This window comes from Diorhabda sublineata, chromosome X (genome assembly GCF_026230105.1).
Source record: "Diorhabda sublineata isolate icDioSubl1.1 chromosome X, icDioSubl1.1, whole genome shotgun sequence".
Lineage (NCBI taxonomy): Eukaryota > Metazoa > Arthropoda > Insecta > Coleoptera > Chrysomelidae > Diorhabda > Diorhabda sublineata.
The window spans coordinates 4,872,579-4,890,256 of record NC_079485.1 but is presented as its reverse complement, the minus strand read 5'-3'; the positions used below and the strand labels follow the sequence as shown (position 1 = coordinate 4,890,256).

The 17,678-nt window shown below is 33.4% G+C and overlaps 1 protein-coding gene across 2 annotated transcripts in view; it reads left to right on the top strand.

Annotated features, from left to right (window-relative positions):
* LOC130451019 (calmodulin-binding transcription activator 2) overlaps positions 1 to 17,678 on the top strand; it is a 525,122-nt gene that overhangs the window by 99,365 nt on the left and 408,079 nt on the right. For both annotated transcript variants that reach the window (XM_056789816.1, XM_056789817.1), the window contains exon 2: positions 15,997 to 16,062. In XM_056789816.1, coding sequence (XP_056645794.1) covers positions 16,023 to 16,062 — 40 coding nt within the window. In that variant the 5' untranslated portion in view covers positions 15,997 to 16,022. The remainder of the gene's footprint in view (positions 1 to 15,996; positions 16,063 to 17,678) is intronic.

The window sequence follows — 17,678 nt, the reverse complement described above, 5'->3', positions numbered from 1 at the left end:
TTTAATTAAATAATTCATGGTTGATTAGAACAACTGAAAAACTATTCGACAGAGTTGACAGTCACCTGAAATTTTCTTATTTTTACCGTTGAGTTTTAAAAAATTACGTTAAATTTAATCGTCGATTCACTAGAGATAATATAATTGTGAATCATTGCAGATAATGAAATTTATATATCGTATAAATACTGGATAGTTTAAGAGAATTTTTATTTTAATTGCTTTCTATTATATCATTGTTTTATTTTATAATGATTGTGCCACAGAAAATTGCATGCCCCAAAATTCGGCGGTAACTATTAGATTTAATAGTCGGTTTTGCTTCGAAGTAGACATATTCTTACAAACAGATAGTTGTCAACCCACTCCTTTTAATCATTCATAAATTTTCAAATGGGGAATGTACATGTGTAGGACATCATTAGAAATGTATTGAGTATTTCAGTTTTCAAACATAGCGGTTGTCAATGATCTTTTTAGATATCTACAGTGGGCACCTTGCAAAAAACGTCTTAAAACGCGACGCCTATTCTTTACTAATTATGTGTAATTTTCCCTATCACATCAAAAGTAATAAATTTCCTTTTCTCCTATTAACTTCTTACCCCGTCTCATTTTCCGAATACGACTTGTACATTTTCATGCGATGATTTTCTATAACTTTCAACGTGATTGAACCAACAGCATAGTGCCGATCAACTCGCTTCGACACCAACTCGAGTCACCGTGTTTCGCTGGTTCTCCGAATGCAATCGTCGCACTTCGCTGCAGGATGAATTTCGTGAATGTCGTCCAAAATTGGCTGTTGTGCAAGAAAACATTCCAACAAAAGTAGTTCGCGCACAAAGCACTTCGAAGCAAATGGTTGTCTGCTTTCTCGGAATAACTGGACATGTCGAACCGTTCCATTAGAGCAACGTAGAACTGTCAATTCATTTGGTACGCCAGCATTTGCTTGCCAGAAGTTTTCTAAAAAATCAGGGAAACCAATCGTAGAAGACGAATCATTCTCCACCACGACAATGCGAGCTCTCACACATCAGTTCAAACAAAATAGCAAAACCGTCGAATTTATGGGTACAGTCGTCCTTGTTTGCCACCCAATAATTTCAGATTAAAAATAAATTACGAGGTCAATGTTTTTCTTGTTTTGGAGGTACCTCAATGCAAATGGAAAAAATTTGTTCAAACGCATGCAATAGTGTATTGATCTTAATGGAGAATATTTTGAAAAAAAAATAGCTATATCCAATTAGAAATATTTGTTTTTATTTGTCTATATCAAAACTTAAGTAGCAATCCTCGTACATGCAAAATCTTGAATATGTTGAATAGCATACGGCGTGGAACAGCCTAATGGAATAAATTCTTTAATAAATAAATGCGGGTGTGTTGGGAAAAACGTTTAGATATTTCGATTTGTATTTTTTGATAGGAATTTTTTCAAATATAGCCACCACTTTTTATTTTACATACAACCCTATGTATTTTATTTATTTTCATTATAAAATTCTAGATATAATTCATGTTCAATGTTCAACACAAAAATATCGAGTATTTTTAGATGTATTCCAAAAATTAACATTGTAAAAATAATATTATTTGTTTCAACAAATTCGCTACATTACACTCAATACGTATTTCTGGTTTAGCTCTTATCAGTGCTATTGTCGTTTAAATTTAGTTAACTGTATGTGATAATATCACGAAACATTTCAAAAATTTCTGCATATATCCCAATGAGCCACTAGCAAAATAAAAAGGCAGTTTCGCGAACTTGGTCATGTAAGACATATAAAAAAGTTAGTTACCAATGCAGCAAGTGATGATACGAAATTGGAGATTATGCTTCAGTGATCAGTTATACCATTATTCTTTAATATTATAAAAAAAAACAAAAAGAGATCAATGTCAACGTAGGAGACGTTCAAAATGCTCGCCGCGAGCGTCTTAGCAACATGTTAATGTGCCATAGAAATTTCTTCTCGTTACTCAACATCTTAGGTGGAACTGATTCTATTTTATATACAATACTTTTAACATATCTCCACAAAAAGAAGTCTAAGGGCGTCAAATCAGAATATAAGTTTGTTGGCACGACATTATTTGGGAGCATTTCTAAATATTCATCTTCAGTTGTCATCAATAAAATTGGCAACTACTTTTTTTATATATTTTACATGACTAAGCTTGCAAATCTGCTTTTCTATTTTGCTTATTGTTTTTTATGAAATATTTTTTCATGAAATAATGGTTATTTTGTGTCCAGAATTTCGTCAAGATTTATTTGAAAGATCCAAAAAATGAATGCTATACATGGTGTTGCGTTTAAAATAAGAAAATTGGTACTGTCACATGACACACCCTGTATAATTATTTCTGAAAAAAATGCGCATTTAAAAATACAACTCAACATGTCCAAGCGTTTTTACCAACATGCCCTCATTTATTTAGTAACGATTTTATTCCATTTGGCTGTTCCATACCGTATAAATATATTTTATATAAACTTTTTTTACTATTCTCATTGTAAAAGAACACTTATAGAGGTGGTGGTATAGTTGTCTATATGTTTTTCTCAAGTACTATTTAATAATCTACAAATCATAAATTTTTTCATGAATCATCGACTTTTCCATTAAAAAAATATTTATTTCTTTGAATGCTTCCGTTCCTTCGATTCGAAATTCCAAGCATCACTAACCAAGTATCTTTCATATAACCAACCGCATTCGACCGACCAGTCTCTCTCCTGTGATCCACTTTAAAATCAGCCCGGATATTTCTTTGCGAAATTTCAATTCAACCCACCAGAGCACAAGTTGACTTTTATTGGGTCGATAAATAGTACACTCGGAAGATTTCTTATTAAGATCTTTCCTGCTTTGCAATTCAATAGAAAACGGTATAAGTTATGTATCCATAGTATCTCCTAATATGATGCCGAATGTGCCATCAGCGAATATTTCACCAATGTTTTCCATTAGAGCTGGTTGGCAACGTCGACATCAACTCCTAAATCGTCAAGCGGTTATTAACAACTTGGAATCATATACAAAATGACCAGACCAAGAAAAAAATAAGGCGTCAGAAATATATTATGAAGAGAAACATCAATATCACAGAAACCATTTTTTAACTAAAATCTATTTTAGAGCACTGGAACTTGAGAATTCAAGTTTTTGTCGCAAAAATTTGTTATTTACTAAACGCAATCCGAATATAGGTACTAACAAATTTCAAATTATTTGAGAAATCCTTTTCGTACGAGATTAGAATAACATTCCTAGTAAACTTAATCAATAATCAAAGAGAACTGGATCTCACACAAATAATATCCTCAAAAATGTGGGAAAAATATAGCATAAAATATACAGATCCGTCATTGGAATAAAATTAGATTATTGCGCCATAATGTATAATTCTGCTAAAAAGCACATAATATAACTACTGTTAGAATTGATTCAGGAGTATTATGAACTCGCTTGGTTGATAGTATTCTGTGCTAATCAGGAGAACAAGGTGTTTACCAAAGACAAACTCTTTGTTATGAAGCATCTGATTTATTCGAAAATCGGTGCAAAATTATGTTTTAAACTAGATCCTCTATAATATAAAGACTACTCTCACCAAATTCTACTTATATTTATCTGTCACTTACAATCTCTGCTACAAACCATCATTTCTTCCTGGTATTGCATCCATTATGATCATAATCAATGAATCTAGAACAATTGGAAAACGTTACTCAAATACTTTTCAAACCTACTCGAAACGGGTTTATTTTTTGTTCCTAATATTTAATTTGGATTGAAAAAGCTTAATTCAGCCACAATATTTTATTAACATTAGCATCACAATTTCCACGGGAAATAGCATTAATAAGTGCTTTTGAGGCTTGATATTAAGCCTTTTGCGTTCTACACTTGATACATCATATATTTAGGATTAATTTAACTCAATTATCTTTTTATTTTCACTAAATTTAATTAATCTCCTTTTGACTACGACAAATCTTTCACGATACACCATAGTAGCATACGATGAAGCATTTTCGTGTCTAACTGTTAAAAATGCTATCAGATTTTGCCATAAGTTCAAAAATTCTGTTTAAATTCTATTTAAATTTAGTTTCTTCACCCGGGAACAACCAACATTGAAGGTAATGATTTCTTTCTAGGTACTTTAACTAGATGCTTCGTCAGACCTCAATAACAAAGCCGAATGATCATTTTCTTATAAAATGCGCAATCGAATTGTATGTAATTGCACACCAGTTACCTGAAATTTAAGATTAGATAAAAAATCAATTATTTGAAAAGTAATTTTGCACTATGACCAGAATAATTTTGTTATAGAATCATCACTAAATTTTCTAAAAAATGTGAAAAGCTAATTCAGTCCATCTGACTGAAGAATATTCAAATTTGTCTAAATTTATTTGGATATAACTCGGATACGCAAATACGAAAAAAAGAAAAGAAAAAAGAAAACCTCAATACTAATTGAATACTGGAGATATTTTACTAATATAAAGGGTTTTCCAATAAGAGGTGTTATTTTGAACAGCCCGCTATTTCGGTAAATGTCACTTTTGAAGCTGTCATTTTTTGACATTTGACAAGTAGAAACTACGCTATTAATGAAAATGGAACGATACACGCTTCAACAACGCATTGAAATTATTAAAATTTCACTATAAAAATGGTGAAAGTTTGGCAGAGACGGTTCGTAAAACTAAAACATTTTTGGGTCGACGTGAAGCACCTTCTCGGACCGCAATACAGAAATTGGTGGAAAAATTTGAGCTGTTGGGACAAGTTAGTGATGTGAAGAATAAAACCCGTGCCCTTCGCTCAAGAACAACTGAGAATATTGCTGCTGTAGCAATAGTGTAGCAGTAGTGTTGAAGAAAACCCAGGTTTGTCCATTCCTCGTCGTTATTTGGAATTAGCCATTCCACAAACGTCATTACACCGTATTTTGCATAAAGACTTGGGTCTTAAGGCCTATAAAGTTCAGTTAACACAAGAAATCAAGTGAGCCGATCATCAACAACGTCGTGTCTTTGCTGATTGGGTCCTTGAAATGCATGAAAATGATCCGGAATTTCATCGAAAAATCATCTTAACTGATGAGGCCCATTTCCACCTTGGTGGTTACGTCAATAAACAAAATTGTCGAATCTGGGGCTCGGAAAACCCAAGAGTTATTGTTGAAAATCCTCTTCATCCTCAACTCGTGACTGTTTGGTGCGGTTTATTATCTGACGGTGTCATTGGACCTTACTTTTTCGAAAATGAGGCTAGAGCAACAGTTACGGTGAATAGATTGCGCTATCGAAAGATGATTAATGATTTTTTATGGCCGGAATTGGATGGTATTGATTTGGACAACGTTTACTTTCAACAAGACGGCGCTACGTGCCACACAAGCAACGAAACCATCGATCTTTTACGGGAAAATTTCCGGACCGTGTTATCTCTTGAAGAGGTGATCACAATTGGCCACCGAGATCTTGTGATTTAACACCTTGCGACTTTTTCCTTTGGGGCCACGTGAAAGATAAGGTCTACGCCAACAGTCCAGCATCGATTCAAGACCTCAAATATGGAATTCGTGAAGCTATCGAGGACATAGGGCAGCCGCTTTGCAATTTGGTTACGGAAAATTTCATGAAAAGGATATGGTCCTGTAAGCGCAGTCGTGGCGGCCATTTGGCTGATGTTGTGTTCCATTATTAACGGCGTACCTTCCTCTTTATAATGAAATAAACATCCGATCATTTATGTCAAAAAATGGCATTTTTTTTTAATATCAAAATAAAACCTCTTATTGGAAAACCCGCTACAACAATTGCAATATTCACACTTAGTTATTTCATACATAAAAATGAATTTTTTACCACTAATAACGCCGAAAGGATTATTACATTCAAGCGGATACTATATCATTTGAGTATCGCACTGAATTAAAAAATGTATGAACTAGCTAAAAGCGCTACGGCAGTTTTGTACAAACATTATTACCTCTCGCTGGCAAATATAGAGGACCAATTAATCATCTAAACTTTAGAGTTGAAAAAATCAGTAAAAACATGAAAGAACATCTCATCGAATAGTCGACATCACGTGTTAAAAACATTTTCTCTATGGGGATATTGTGTGTGTGTCCGATATACAACCATGCGATAAATAAAATAGAAACTAACATAAAATCCATCTTGTTGTGATTAGAAATGTTACTAGTACAAAATTATATTGTTTTCTTTTAATTCTTTTAATTCATTGATTTAATGTAATTTTAGATAGGGAACAAAACCATTTTGGGTTGAAGACACAGATCCTGCTTCGATAGAACCAATTGGTGAGTGAAATATGTAGAAAGCTGGACTAGGATAATCAGTTTTCAGAACAATTTCTTTCACCTAGCTACTTCTTATAGAAAAAAACTTCAATTATATCAGAATGTTTTGTAATGTTATTAGTGTTGTACTTGTCTAATTACGTTGGATGTGTTGAAGAATTGTAGTCCTTTCTCTATTTAGTTCGTGGTTAGGTTGTAATGAGTGAGAGTATTCGTAAATCTTGATTTGAATTTTTGACAATAAAATCTGCGATATTAGGTATTTCCACTTTTCTCACAGCAATTATATCATCTTTCTCTAATATGTTATCTTACTCCACCGTTCTTACGAGCTGCAATAAAAATGCAATTTGGTTAGGTTTATACGCGGGTTGTCTAAGAAGTATCCGACCTCGACCTGAATATGCCAGCCCTTACCATTATATATTGGACATGCGTTGAGAGTTTCTTCCCAAATTTTCATTTTTTAGGATGCTTACTTTTTGTTTGATAATAAAGTGAGTCGTTGTGAAGATTTTTCAAAAATTGAGCATTGGGCTCATTGAATATTTGTGGTCGAAAAGCTATATGCCTAAGCAAATGAAAGAGGAGTTAAACACCGTGTACAAAGACTCAGCACCATCATTAAAAATCATAAAACTGAGCTATATCATCGAAAAAGTACTGACTGGGCTAGAGGGGGAGAGAGAAGGTAAGAGAGGAGTTTATAGACTTATGAAAAAACGCATTTGCCACATACTGACTGAAGAATTATGCAGACGTGAGAAATCCACTCATTGGGTGTAGCGTTAACTCACTTTGCACCAAAAGCGTATTCGAATGTTTTTTTCCAGGCCATATTGACGTAGTTTAACCAAAATGAGTTGGATTTTTCACGTAAATTTATAACTGTAGATGGAATCTGGATCCGCCACTTTCTTGAACGAAAAAACAGTCAAAACAGTGAATTGCAATTATACCTGCTCCGGTTCCATCGACCGGAAAAGTGATGGTGACCGTTGTTTGGGATAGTCATGGGATTGTTTTCATCGACTATCTTCAAAAAGGTAAAACAATAACTGAAAAGTATTGCGCATCATTTCTTGATAGGGAAAAGAAAGAGATTACAAAAAGCGACTGCATTTGAAGAAAAATAAAGTACTTCTCCATCAGGACAGCGTACCTTCTCATACTTCGGCTATCGCCAGGGCTCAAATAACTTGTTAAACACCCACCGTATTCACCAGATCTGTCCCAGCAACTTCTTCCTGTTTCCTTACCTCCAAGTTTCACTTGCAGGAGAGACGAGGAACTTATCGAATACATAATCACTTATAAATGCCTATTTTGAGGGGGAAGACGGTAGCTATAATTTGGAAAGATTGATAGATTAGAGCATCGCTGGACTAAGTGTATAGACTTTAAAGAAGACTATGTTAACAAATGAAAATCATTATGACCCTCGTAAATTTTTGTTTCTGGTGATTTTATCTCAACCAGTAAGTGAGTATATGACTTGTTTTGCTTCCAATATGTGCAAGCATTAATTTATTTTTATTTACTTTTATCCTTGATTAAAGTTATTTTAGAGAAAACCATAACTAGTATATTTCAAATTTTTTCGCTCATTACTGTTCATATACTACATAAATTGGTGTATTATGATAAATCTGGAAAGTGATATGAATGATTGAACTTTATTATTCAAAACCATGTAACAGAAGAAAAGGAATATACGAATATTTTTTCGTTGCGTGGAACGTATTAGTTTCTTCCCTCACTTCCTCCAAAGATTCGCCCTCCTAACAGTCAGTCTCAATGCCAAATATCACATTCTTATGTATAAGCACGGAGTGATCCAAAATTTATGAATAACACTCTATCAGGGGATTTCTAGAGTATACAACATCAATATTTGACAATTGATTGATGATTTAATTTTTTGAAATATTATTCTGCTAGAACAGCAAGTAACTTACAAATTTATGTGGGTTATACCGAATCAGAGAGAATTGGCACAAAAGTTGAGGATCCAAAAGACAATGAATGTGAATCATTTTAATAAATTTGGTATGATAGTATAAAAACATATACGAATAGTGAAATGTATCTTAATAGTTTGTATAGTCTCCTCTTACAATAACCATAGCCTGGTATGTGGTAGGGATGCTGATAATGAGGTTGTCGATCACCAATTGGTGGATGTGGTTAGGTTAGAAGGGCCATCAAAAAGCTGTTGTTTCATGTGCAACGCTCCTTGCTGAAGCAAACGCTTGCGTCCCATTGAATTCTAAAAATGTTCGGAGGACTGCGCAGACTATGATATGGTATGAATTTGGGAATTTCCTAGATAATCATTCATTTGAAGTGTGGACGGGAATTGTCATTAATGAGCTGGCAATTCTGTCCTACTTGTGCAGCAGTTGAACGCACAATAGGCTGCAGAATGTTGTCGCAGTAATAAAAGGCATTTAAATAGCCGTCCAGTAACAAAAGGTCAGTTTTTCCTTCAATACGAATACCGTCCCATATCATAACTGTATCACTTTGTTACCTGTACATCCCCTGGTCAGCGAAAAGCGTACCTACACCATTCTTGATGTTCCCAGTTCAAGTGTACGTGTGCCCATGCTAATCTTATACTGCGACTGCCCTTAGTTATTGGGAACCGAAGCGTTCTATGGGTGTAAAGAGTGAACTCGTGCAATCTATTCCTCACAGTTTGGCTGCTCATAACGATACTTTGTATACGATACACTTGTTAACTAATCTACAGTGATTGTCGGATCTCGTAATATCTGTAAGATAATAAACCTTATATAGGAATACGTTGCTCTTGTACGGTAGGTGTATCTTTCTCTAACGTTTCGCTGCTCTCAATTGCTCATCGCGACTTGAATGTCGTAATTTCATCTTTCTAAATGAACCGTTACCAATATAGAAAATATTGCTACCATATGTTTGCCAACAGTTCAAAAGCCATTACGAATATTTTATGACCCGCGGATGACAAAACATTTCACGATAATACCAGAGCGCTCACAAAAGTTAAAATAAATTCAACTCGTGTCCTTTAGATTATTTTGATGTGTTTATATAATTTGATTTTGTGCTAGTTCCAAATATTTGTTTTCCATTAAATTCGCATTAATATGAAAGAGACCTATGATGTATTCCACTAAAATTTCTGTACAAATTCGTAATCCTCGTCTTAAACTACCTACTTAAGTAGAAAATATTGAGACATAGAAAATCATTGTGAAATTAGACAAGATCTAATTAAAATTGACACATCCTGTATTAGCCCGACTTATCATATTTTGAGGGAAAGAGATTTATCAGAATTGTACTGATGTTTGGAAATATTAATCCTAAACCTAAACTACTAAAAAAACACAAGATGTTTGTACAATCGATACGTGTCTCAGAAATGCATTATTTTTGAAAACAAAATACGTGTTTGTTCAATTCATAATCTCTAGTTAAAGTAACACATATTCCTTCGAACGATCGAATGAAAGTATCTTTTTAGCAACCCTGTTTAAGAAAAAAAATCAGCAATAGCTAAATACCTCCAAAGAAGCATGTATATGTTGCATTCAATATTCGTGATATCCGTTTGGTTCAACCTATTCTGAGTATTTCTGTAAATAGCCCTCGAAGTAACAGACTATTTCCAGGATTAAATAAATATAACTACGGAGTAATCAGTACCGTATTGTTAGTCTATCGGATTTCAATAAATTCCAAAAAAACTTCCTCTATACAATGTACTTCAGTCATTTACGGCAGTAAAAAATACCCAATAGATTAGACAGAAGAGATGAAGTGGGTCAATGGAGTTGTATTTTATGAGTCGATAGGGTAGTGACACTTAAAAGGTCGTCATCAGGAAATTCGAGGAAATTGAAAATTGAAATTCGGTGCGAAATTCGAAACGGTGGCGGTGCTGGGGGGTTGGCAAATTGAGAGGCGGTGTGATATGCTAAGTCGAGTTGACTGTGACAAATGGACCCTATCTACTCGTCGGCAGCGGTAATGGGGACCATTGGAGATGCTTCTCGCCCCCAGACAAATCGCGGATCGTGTAGAGGTAAATTGTTACGACCGCTCAACGGAAATATGCAACCCTTACTGGCCTTTAGTTGTTTCAGTTCAAGTGAAATTTTAACTTTTAATCGAATATAATTTTTTGTCACATACCATTTTAACTAAAAAATAATTTAAATTTTACTATAATTATTTCCTGAAGCTTATTAAGCATTATTATTAGTTCCTTTAGAATTGGATGTATATTGGATAAATAAATAGAAAGTATAACGACGTGCCGGCTAAAAAAATTATAAAGGTCTAAAGGTCACGAGGTTCGGAGGTCAATAGCAGTTATTAGAATAAATTTGCTAGTGAATTTATTGACAAAAAATGTCCGTTGCAACCATTTTTGGAGTAGAGCGCTAAGAAAGCGACTATATCATGACGATGCCCTCGTTTGCTCACCACCTGAGATACAATGCAAGGTTTTTTTAACATGGTTTCCCTCGTACGCATAATCCATCAAAACTTTGGTACATATTTTTCTTATTTATTGTCGATATCCTCAGTTTCTCTATCAGGAATAGTCGCGGAATAATTTCTAGATTTACATCTACATCTTCATCATTTCCATAATTTGTTGACACTACGTTTAAGCATGACTGGCCTCGTCAATGTTCATAAACTTTTCATGACCTCAATTCAATTTTTTTGCATCCACATTTACCGCCACAATTACAGAAGATGGTGTTCAGTAGATCATAGGATGCTGGTGGTAATGAAGTCATACTGGATGTAGTATATTATTTATCAACTCCCAACCCCACAGTTCAGGATCAATTTCTCTTCCTAGCCAGGGTTGTATTTGATAATATGCTATTTAGCTGCTGAAGAAATCAGTGGTAGTAAAGGATATTTCACTACTTTGTATCACTACACAAATGAACAATTCGTAAATTGTGGTAATAACTCGCCAGTACTTGCATTGTTAGTCGTGCTATGTGAATAAATAGTAAATTATACAACTCTTGATCTCTTTCAGACTAAAGCTGCGACGCTCAACTGGTTTTTGTGAGGAAATTGCAAATAAAAAAGTTTTGGTTTCCTTTCACAATTTTTCGGAAGGTATTTAGCCGGTACCTATATTCTACGAATCTGTGAGTCAAATAGCCCTTCTCCCTATAAACGTTTCAAAGAAAATATATGGGCATTTTCAGACTGAAATTAGTGTAGTGTAGAGTGTAGACCAATTTGTGTCGGCTCTTATTTATTTTGTAGTGATGGGCGAGACTGGTTGGAGTCGGGCCCGCAAGACTCTTGCAGTGTTACCTATCATAACAAGATGGGGCACTTGGTTGGAAAATCAATTATAGCTTTGTTTTTAGAATAATAACACAAATAGAAGAATCTATTTAACCAATAACTGGAAGTATAACACTAATAAAACAATTTTCCAAAAAATCAAATATGTGATTGAAAAGAATTATTGATTTTAATTTATTTGTCATGCAGTTGATATTTTATTTAATTCGGATCCTGTAATAATCAGCAATTAAAAAACGCCTCTATTACATCAGTTCATGTGGAAAGAAGTTTTTTCTTTCAAGTTTAATTTAGTACCTATGTAAATTAAAAAATTAAAATGTCTTAATCATAAAGTGAATAAATAAATTAATGAATAAAAATATTTCTTGCAACATTAGACTAAATTATTTACATAATATGCGCATATTTTGTTTTTCCATTTGTATATTAAGGTTTCTTTAGTAATTGAAATATTTTATAAATAAAAGTACTAAATCAACAATAATTCTTTCTAACAAAAACTGTTAATTATTAGCAGAAATATACTTTTTCTAAAAGACAAGCACTTCCCTCCTCCATATAATGTGATGGTACGAAAGCTATAAAGTTATTAAGTTGACGTACCCTTGGGAAAAGAGTATTTGCCAAGGTGAATTTAGAATAACGAATCGTTTAGCTAATGAATTCCGTCATGAGCTGCGAGAGAACGAAGGGCTTTCTGGTTCACAAGAGGATAAAATTGTGTTCAAAGGCTAATGGTAATATTCTGAATTTTTAATGAAAATTCTGAATTATCTCTCGTTATTATTATTTTAATATGAAAAATCGCAGTTTGAAAGGAAGTGGAAAGATATTTTTCACCATTCATCATAAAGTAATAATAACATAACATAACAAAGAATAACAGTAAAATAATGCTTTTGAAACTGTAAAACCATGTAATCAATGAAAAGAAGCTCCAGCTACATGAATTTATCGATAATTAGTTCCAAGCTTTGAAGAAAGCTTACACATAAAAATATTTAGCTACGCCTGGAATATATTGAACTAAGTTTTTTCTTAATAAATCACCCGAGAGAAGAAAAAAATAAAAGGTGCTCTATCAATAACAAACTTCATTATATTTCCAGAAATATGAGAGATTTGACAACAATTGATGAAATACCACCATAATTTAGATCATATTACAAAAAAATTCATTCAAACCAAGCAAGTCGTTTCCGAAATAATCGAAGTCAAACTTATTATACACGGTTTTCAAATTAACAGATGAAGAAGGAAGCTTCGATGAAAACAATTTATCTTGTTCAGCCTCATCTATTTTTCCTCCCACAACTATTTCTTACTTTACCATTGTTGTTACGTAAAAAACAAAATAGGTATATTTATTTTCACAGTCAGTCAATAATTGGCCGAATTTGAGAACCTTGAATCCTTATTGAATCAATTACACCTCTTTTCGGGACACAACGTTTTATTATAAAAGACATATTTAAAGCCCACTATTTGATACTTGGAAATCACATCACATGCACATCAAAACCTGTTGTTCAGTCGGGTATGTTGGATTTGGTCGCCAATACTGACTAAAAAGCTTCTTCTTTTAGGACCTCTTTTCCCCTGCCGAATTCGCTATGATACACTATTTCACTTGGAGAGGATTTGATTGCTGATCTTCCTTCTTACAGTTGAAGTCACTGTTTTTCTATTTTAACCGTTCTGTTAAAAGGAAATCTTTCATTGTACTGGTTCAACCTAGTCTTTAATGACAGCTTTACCTCTACCAGTATTCCTGATTGAGTTGTCTATTCAAGGACCAATTTCAATTGGAATCGGAACTGTATTACATAGCAATTGACATCATCATAATTTCGGTTTAGCTTTTAAATTGTCTTTGGTATACTACTTACCCTTCACTACGACATCCCACTGCAAATACCATGTATCAAGGTTCTTCGGATCTCAATACATCAGGCCTTAGTATAGTTAACTTCTTCTGTTATCAAAGCAACTGAAGGTATTTTTCTTCATTTGTGTAAATACTTCGCCTACATTGCTCTCTATTATTTTGTACTGATACCTTTTAAAAATACTGCTGTTTTTGTAACCTCTGGTGAATGATATTCAGACGCTGAAATCGAAAGTATTGTTATTGATGATTAATATTTTCTTATTATTAAGTTGCACAAAAAACTTTAAAACTTTTAATTCATGCTAATATCTCGTGAATCTAAAACATTTTCATAAATAAATAAATTTAAAAAACTGTCCAAATTCAGAAGCTCAACTAGTATAAAAGTTTTTCTGTTACATTCATCTAACTGGAAATTATTGGATTGTACAGTACATTTGTAGTAACTACTACATTATCTTAAGACTCAATAAAATTAACGTGTCTATAACGAAACAATCTACTTAAACCGATTCCCAATTAATCAAGGGATTTGATTAAACCACTGTCGATGTCAGCTGTACATGAAACGAGCTTTAGACCTAAACACAAATACACTCTTTCGCTCTTACACGTCCCCTTCTAATGTTCTTAAATTAGACATTAAAGCGATTGAACGGCGCAATTTTGATCATCGGATGACGTTCGTTTTTACTTATACTGAAAACTGCAAACCCACCGCAGGATATTTACTCGAAATTAGATTGAATTGAACAAGTATAAATATTCATTGGCGTAGTTATTAATTATTAATTATAATTAATTATAAAAAAATGATATATCTACTTATCACCTCTGAAATTATTTCGAAATTTGATAATTCAAATATGTGGTTTGCCATTTTCAAAGGAGAGAACAACTACTTGAATCACATTTCCTTCGATGAACGTGATATTCATCGACCTTTTTATCGATATCAACATCCGTAATGGCTCGCAATTGCGCGGAGAGGGTCGTAACCGCTGACTGGTTTCCACGTTTTTATATCTCATCAGAGCTGCGCAACGTTTCATTCGGAGTCTGTAAAATTTCAAGACATTTCGATTAATCAGGAAAAAGTGACAGCCATTTTAGTCAAGCTACTTTTGTTATTGTCAGAAAAATGGATTCGAAACAATTTCGTTTGTTTATTTATCATTGCTTCTTGAGGAAAAAAATACTGTACAAGCTCAGTAGTGGTTTCAAAAGTATCATCTGGATGCAGCTCCATCGAAAAGAACCATTTGTTATTGCTTTGCAGAATTCAAACGTGGTCGTACAGACACCGATGATGGTGAACGTTCTGGTCGTACAATTGAGGTGGTTACTACAATCAATAAACATCAAAAAAGTCCACAAATTGGTTATATCTAATCGTAAATTGAAATTGTGTGAGATAGCTAAGGCCGTGAAGATATCAGAAAGCAGTGTGTTTACAATTATGCATGAACATTTGACCTTGAGAAAGCTTTTTTTTAAGTGGGTGCCGCGTTTACTCACAGTCGCTCAAAAACAACAACGTGTTGATGATTCAGAGCAGTGTTTGGCTATGTTTACACGTGATAAATCAGATTATCTCCAAAAGGGAGAAAAAATCAATAGCCATAACAACATAGAGTTGTTGGATCATTTGATTGAAAAAATAAAGGAAAAACGGCCTTATGTGTCGAAGAAAAAACACTGTTTCTTCAAGACAATGCACGGATTCACCAATGGATGGCAACGATGGTTGAATTGAACGAATCACTCTTCGAATTGCTTCCTCATTCACCGTAAAGTCCAGATCTATCTAAAAAATGCTCGGTGGTATGAAATTCAGCTCCAATGAAGAAGTAATTGCTAAAACTCAAGCCTATTTTGAGGCAAAAGACAAATCCTTCTACAAACACGACATCGAGAAGAAGCGTTGGCGTTAGAATGATTATTGAAGGAGATTACATTGAGAATAAAATCGATTTTTGGCAAAAAAGTGCTTTTCCCAGTCACACCATTTATTGTGTGATATGTTTGTTACTTGTCTTCAGGCAAACCCTATAAAACAACATCCATTATTGTTAAATCTAGAAGCAAAAGATTAAAAACCTAAAAATCTTTGTAGATGCATTTTTTTTCAAACATCTATGAATTTTTTGGAACCAAAATCTGCAAATTCTGAACAATAACTTTGTTGTATAACAATCCACTTCTTTGATTTATAAGGCTTATATTAAACTTTGTCATCCTGAAGACGCAGATGTTTAGCATATTCGTTGTTAGAGCCTTTTAAACTTCGTAATCTACGAATATATTTATTAATATCTTCACCAACACATTGCTGAGATATTGATAATATTGATAAGACTAATGTTTGAATGCCAATAATAAAAAAATATTTTTCATTCCAGATTTTTCGTAATGGGAAACAGATGATATGGCCTCCTCTGCCCTCTACTGTATTAATATCCAAGAAAGTGAGTATCATATTCATAAAAATTAATTCTCTTTATTCCATTTAATATTTTCGTCAATAAAATGCAACTATAACTGCTTTGGTGATCTCTTGTTTACATTTTGAACATTTGAACTTTTATGCCGAGTTGGAAAAAGTCCCTATGTTAAAACATATCTATGATCTATCTATGAAACAAAAAATAAAGGTTTTCATTGGAAAACTAGTCAATAACCTTACTTAAACGGCCTATTGAAGTGATGTTAGAGTTGGTTTCAAACTCCGAATTAAACAGAGAGTTATTAGCGCTAGTCATTGCCAATAACAAAAATCAGATGAACTATTAGTAACTATCACTATTCTTAATCACATGTTGTTCTAGCTTTTATTGAACTATTAGCAACTATGCATAAACATATTTGGTAGTTCTAAGGAATTCCAAAACATGGATCTTTGGCTTACGCATAATCTTAAATTTTTGATGTGCGGTGCAGTTACAACTGAGAGGTGACTGAATGCTGTGTCAAACTGTTACTCCATAGATAACTCATTCTAACTGTAAACTCCGACAGCGGAATACTGAAATGTTTGAAAATGATTTGTGCAGAGAGAGACCTAAAAATTCTATCAACGAGGCTCTTCCTCATCATGAGTACGTATTGTGCCACAAGTCAGTTTTTATTCGCTTCCCTCACCAGATTTAACATTACGTGACTTCTGACTCGTACCTTAAATAAAATTTGTGCCAATGGCCGATTTCTAGTATTGGGAAGTTTACAACAGAGTAATTGCCAGAAATTCCGGAAGATGCGGCGGATTAACGTTGGGAAGTGCGTTGCTAACCAAAAGTATTACTTTGAAGGAGTTAAATTCAAATTTTCTCTTTGTTCTCAATAAAATAATTCAATGCATTTTCTGATCCCATCTTATATACGCTGAAATTATATTTTACTGAAACGGAAAAACGAAATACAAAATATCAAAATTTTAGAATACTAAAAAAAATTTATTGGGTAAAACGAAAAATAACTTTTGATGATTCTTAATCCAAGCGCTTTTCTTTTGCTTTAATAATGAATGAAGGCGTTGGGTGGGTAATTTTATTAAAAACAAAACAAAATAAAAAAATACTGGGCCCTCTTTCGGGATTTGAACCCGGGACCCTAAGCGGAAATCATACCCCTCGACTAATGACCCGTTGAAATTATTTTGTGATTAACTAAAAACATTTTACAAGCCATATAAAAATTTGATTTATAAATTATGATTTCTCATCTTCTTGATTTGGAAATTGACGATCTTAAGCGATTTTTCAAGCCGATGACGATTAATTATTTTCCATCTAGTATTTTCGATCGAAACCGTTCAGTTTTCAAGGTCTGTGGAACGGGTACACTAAGAAATAATGAACTAGCATTAAACGATATTGAGAAACTATATGATAATTTGAGTTCCATTTGAAGGAGTTATTTTCACTTTAAATAATTCCAATTTATAGTTCAAATTTCGTGTTATGAGATTTTCTGTAAATATGTATAGAAAGCGGAATAATTAATTTATTCTATTTGACTTCCACACTCTATAGCTGAGCGTAACTTCAGTGAATATCAAGAGACTCAGTAGAAGTGTTTTCGCATG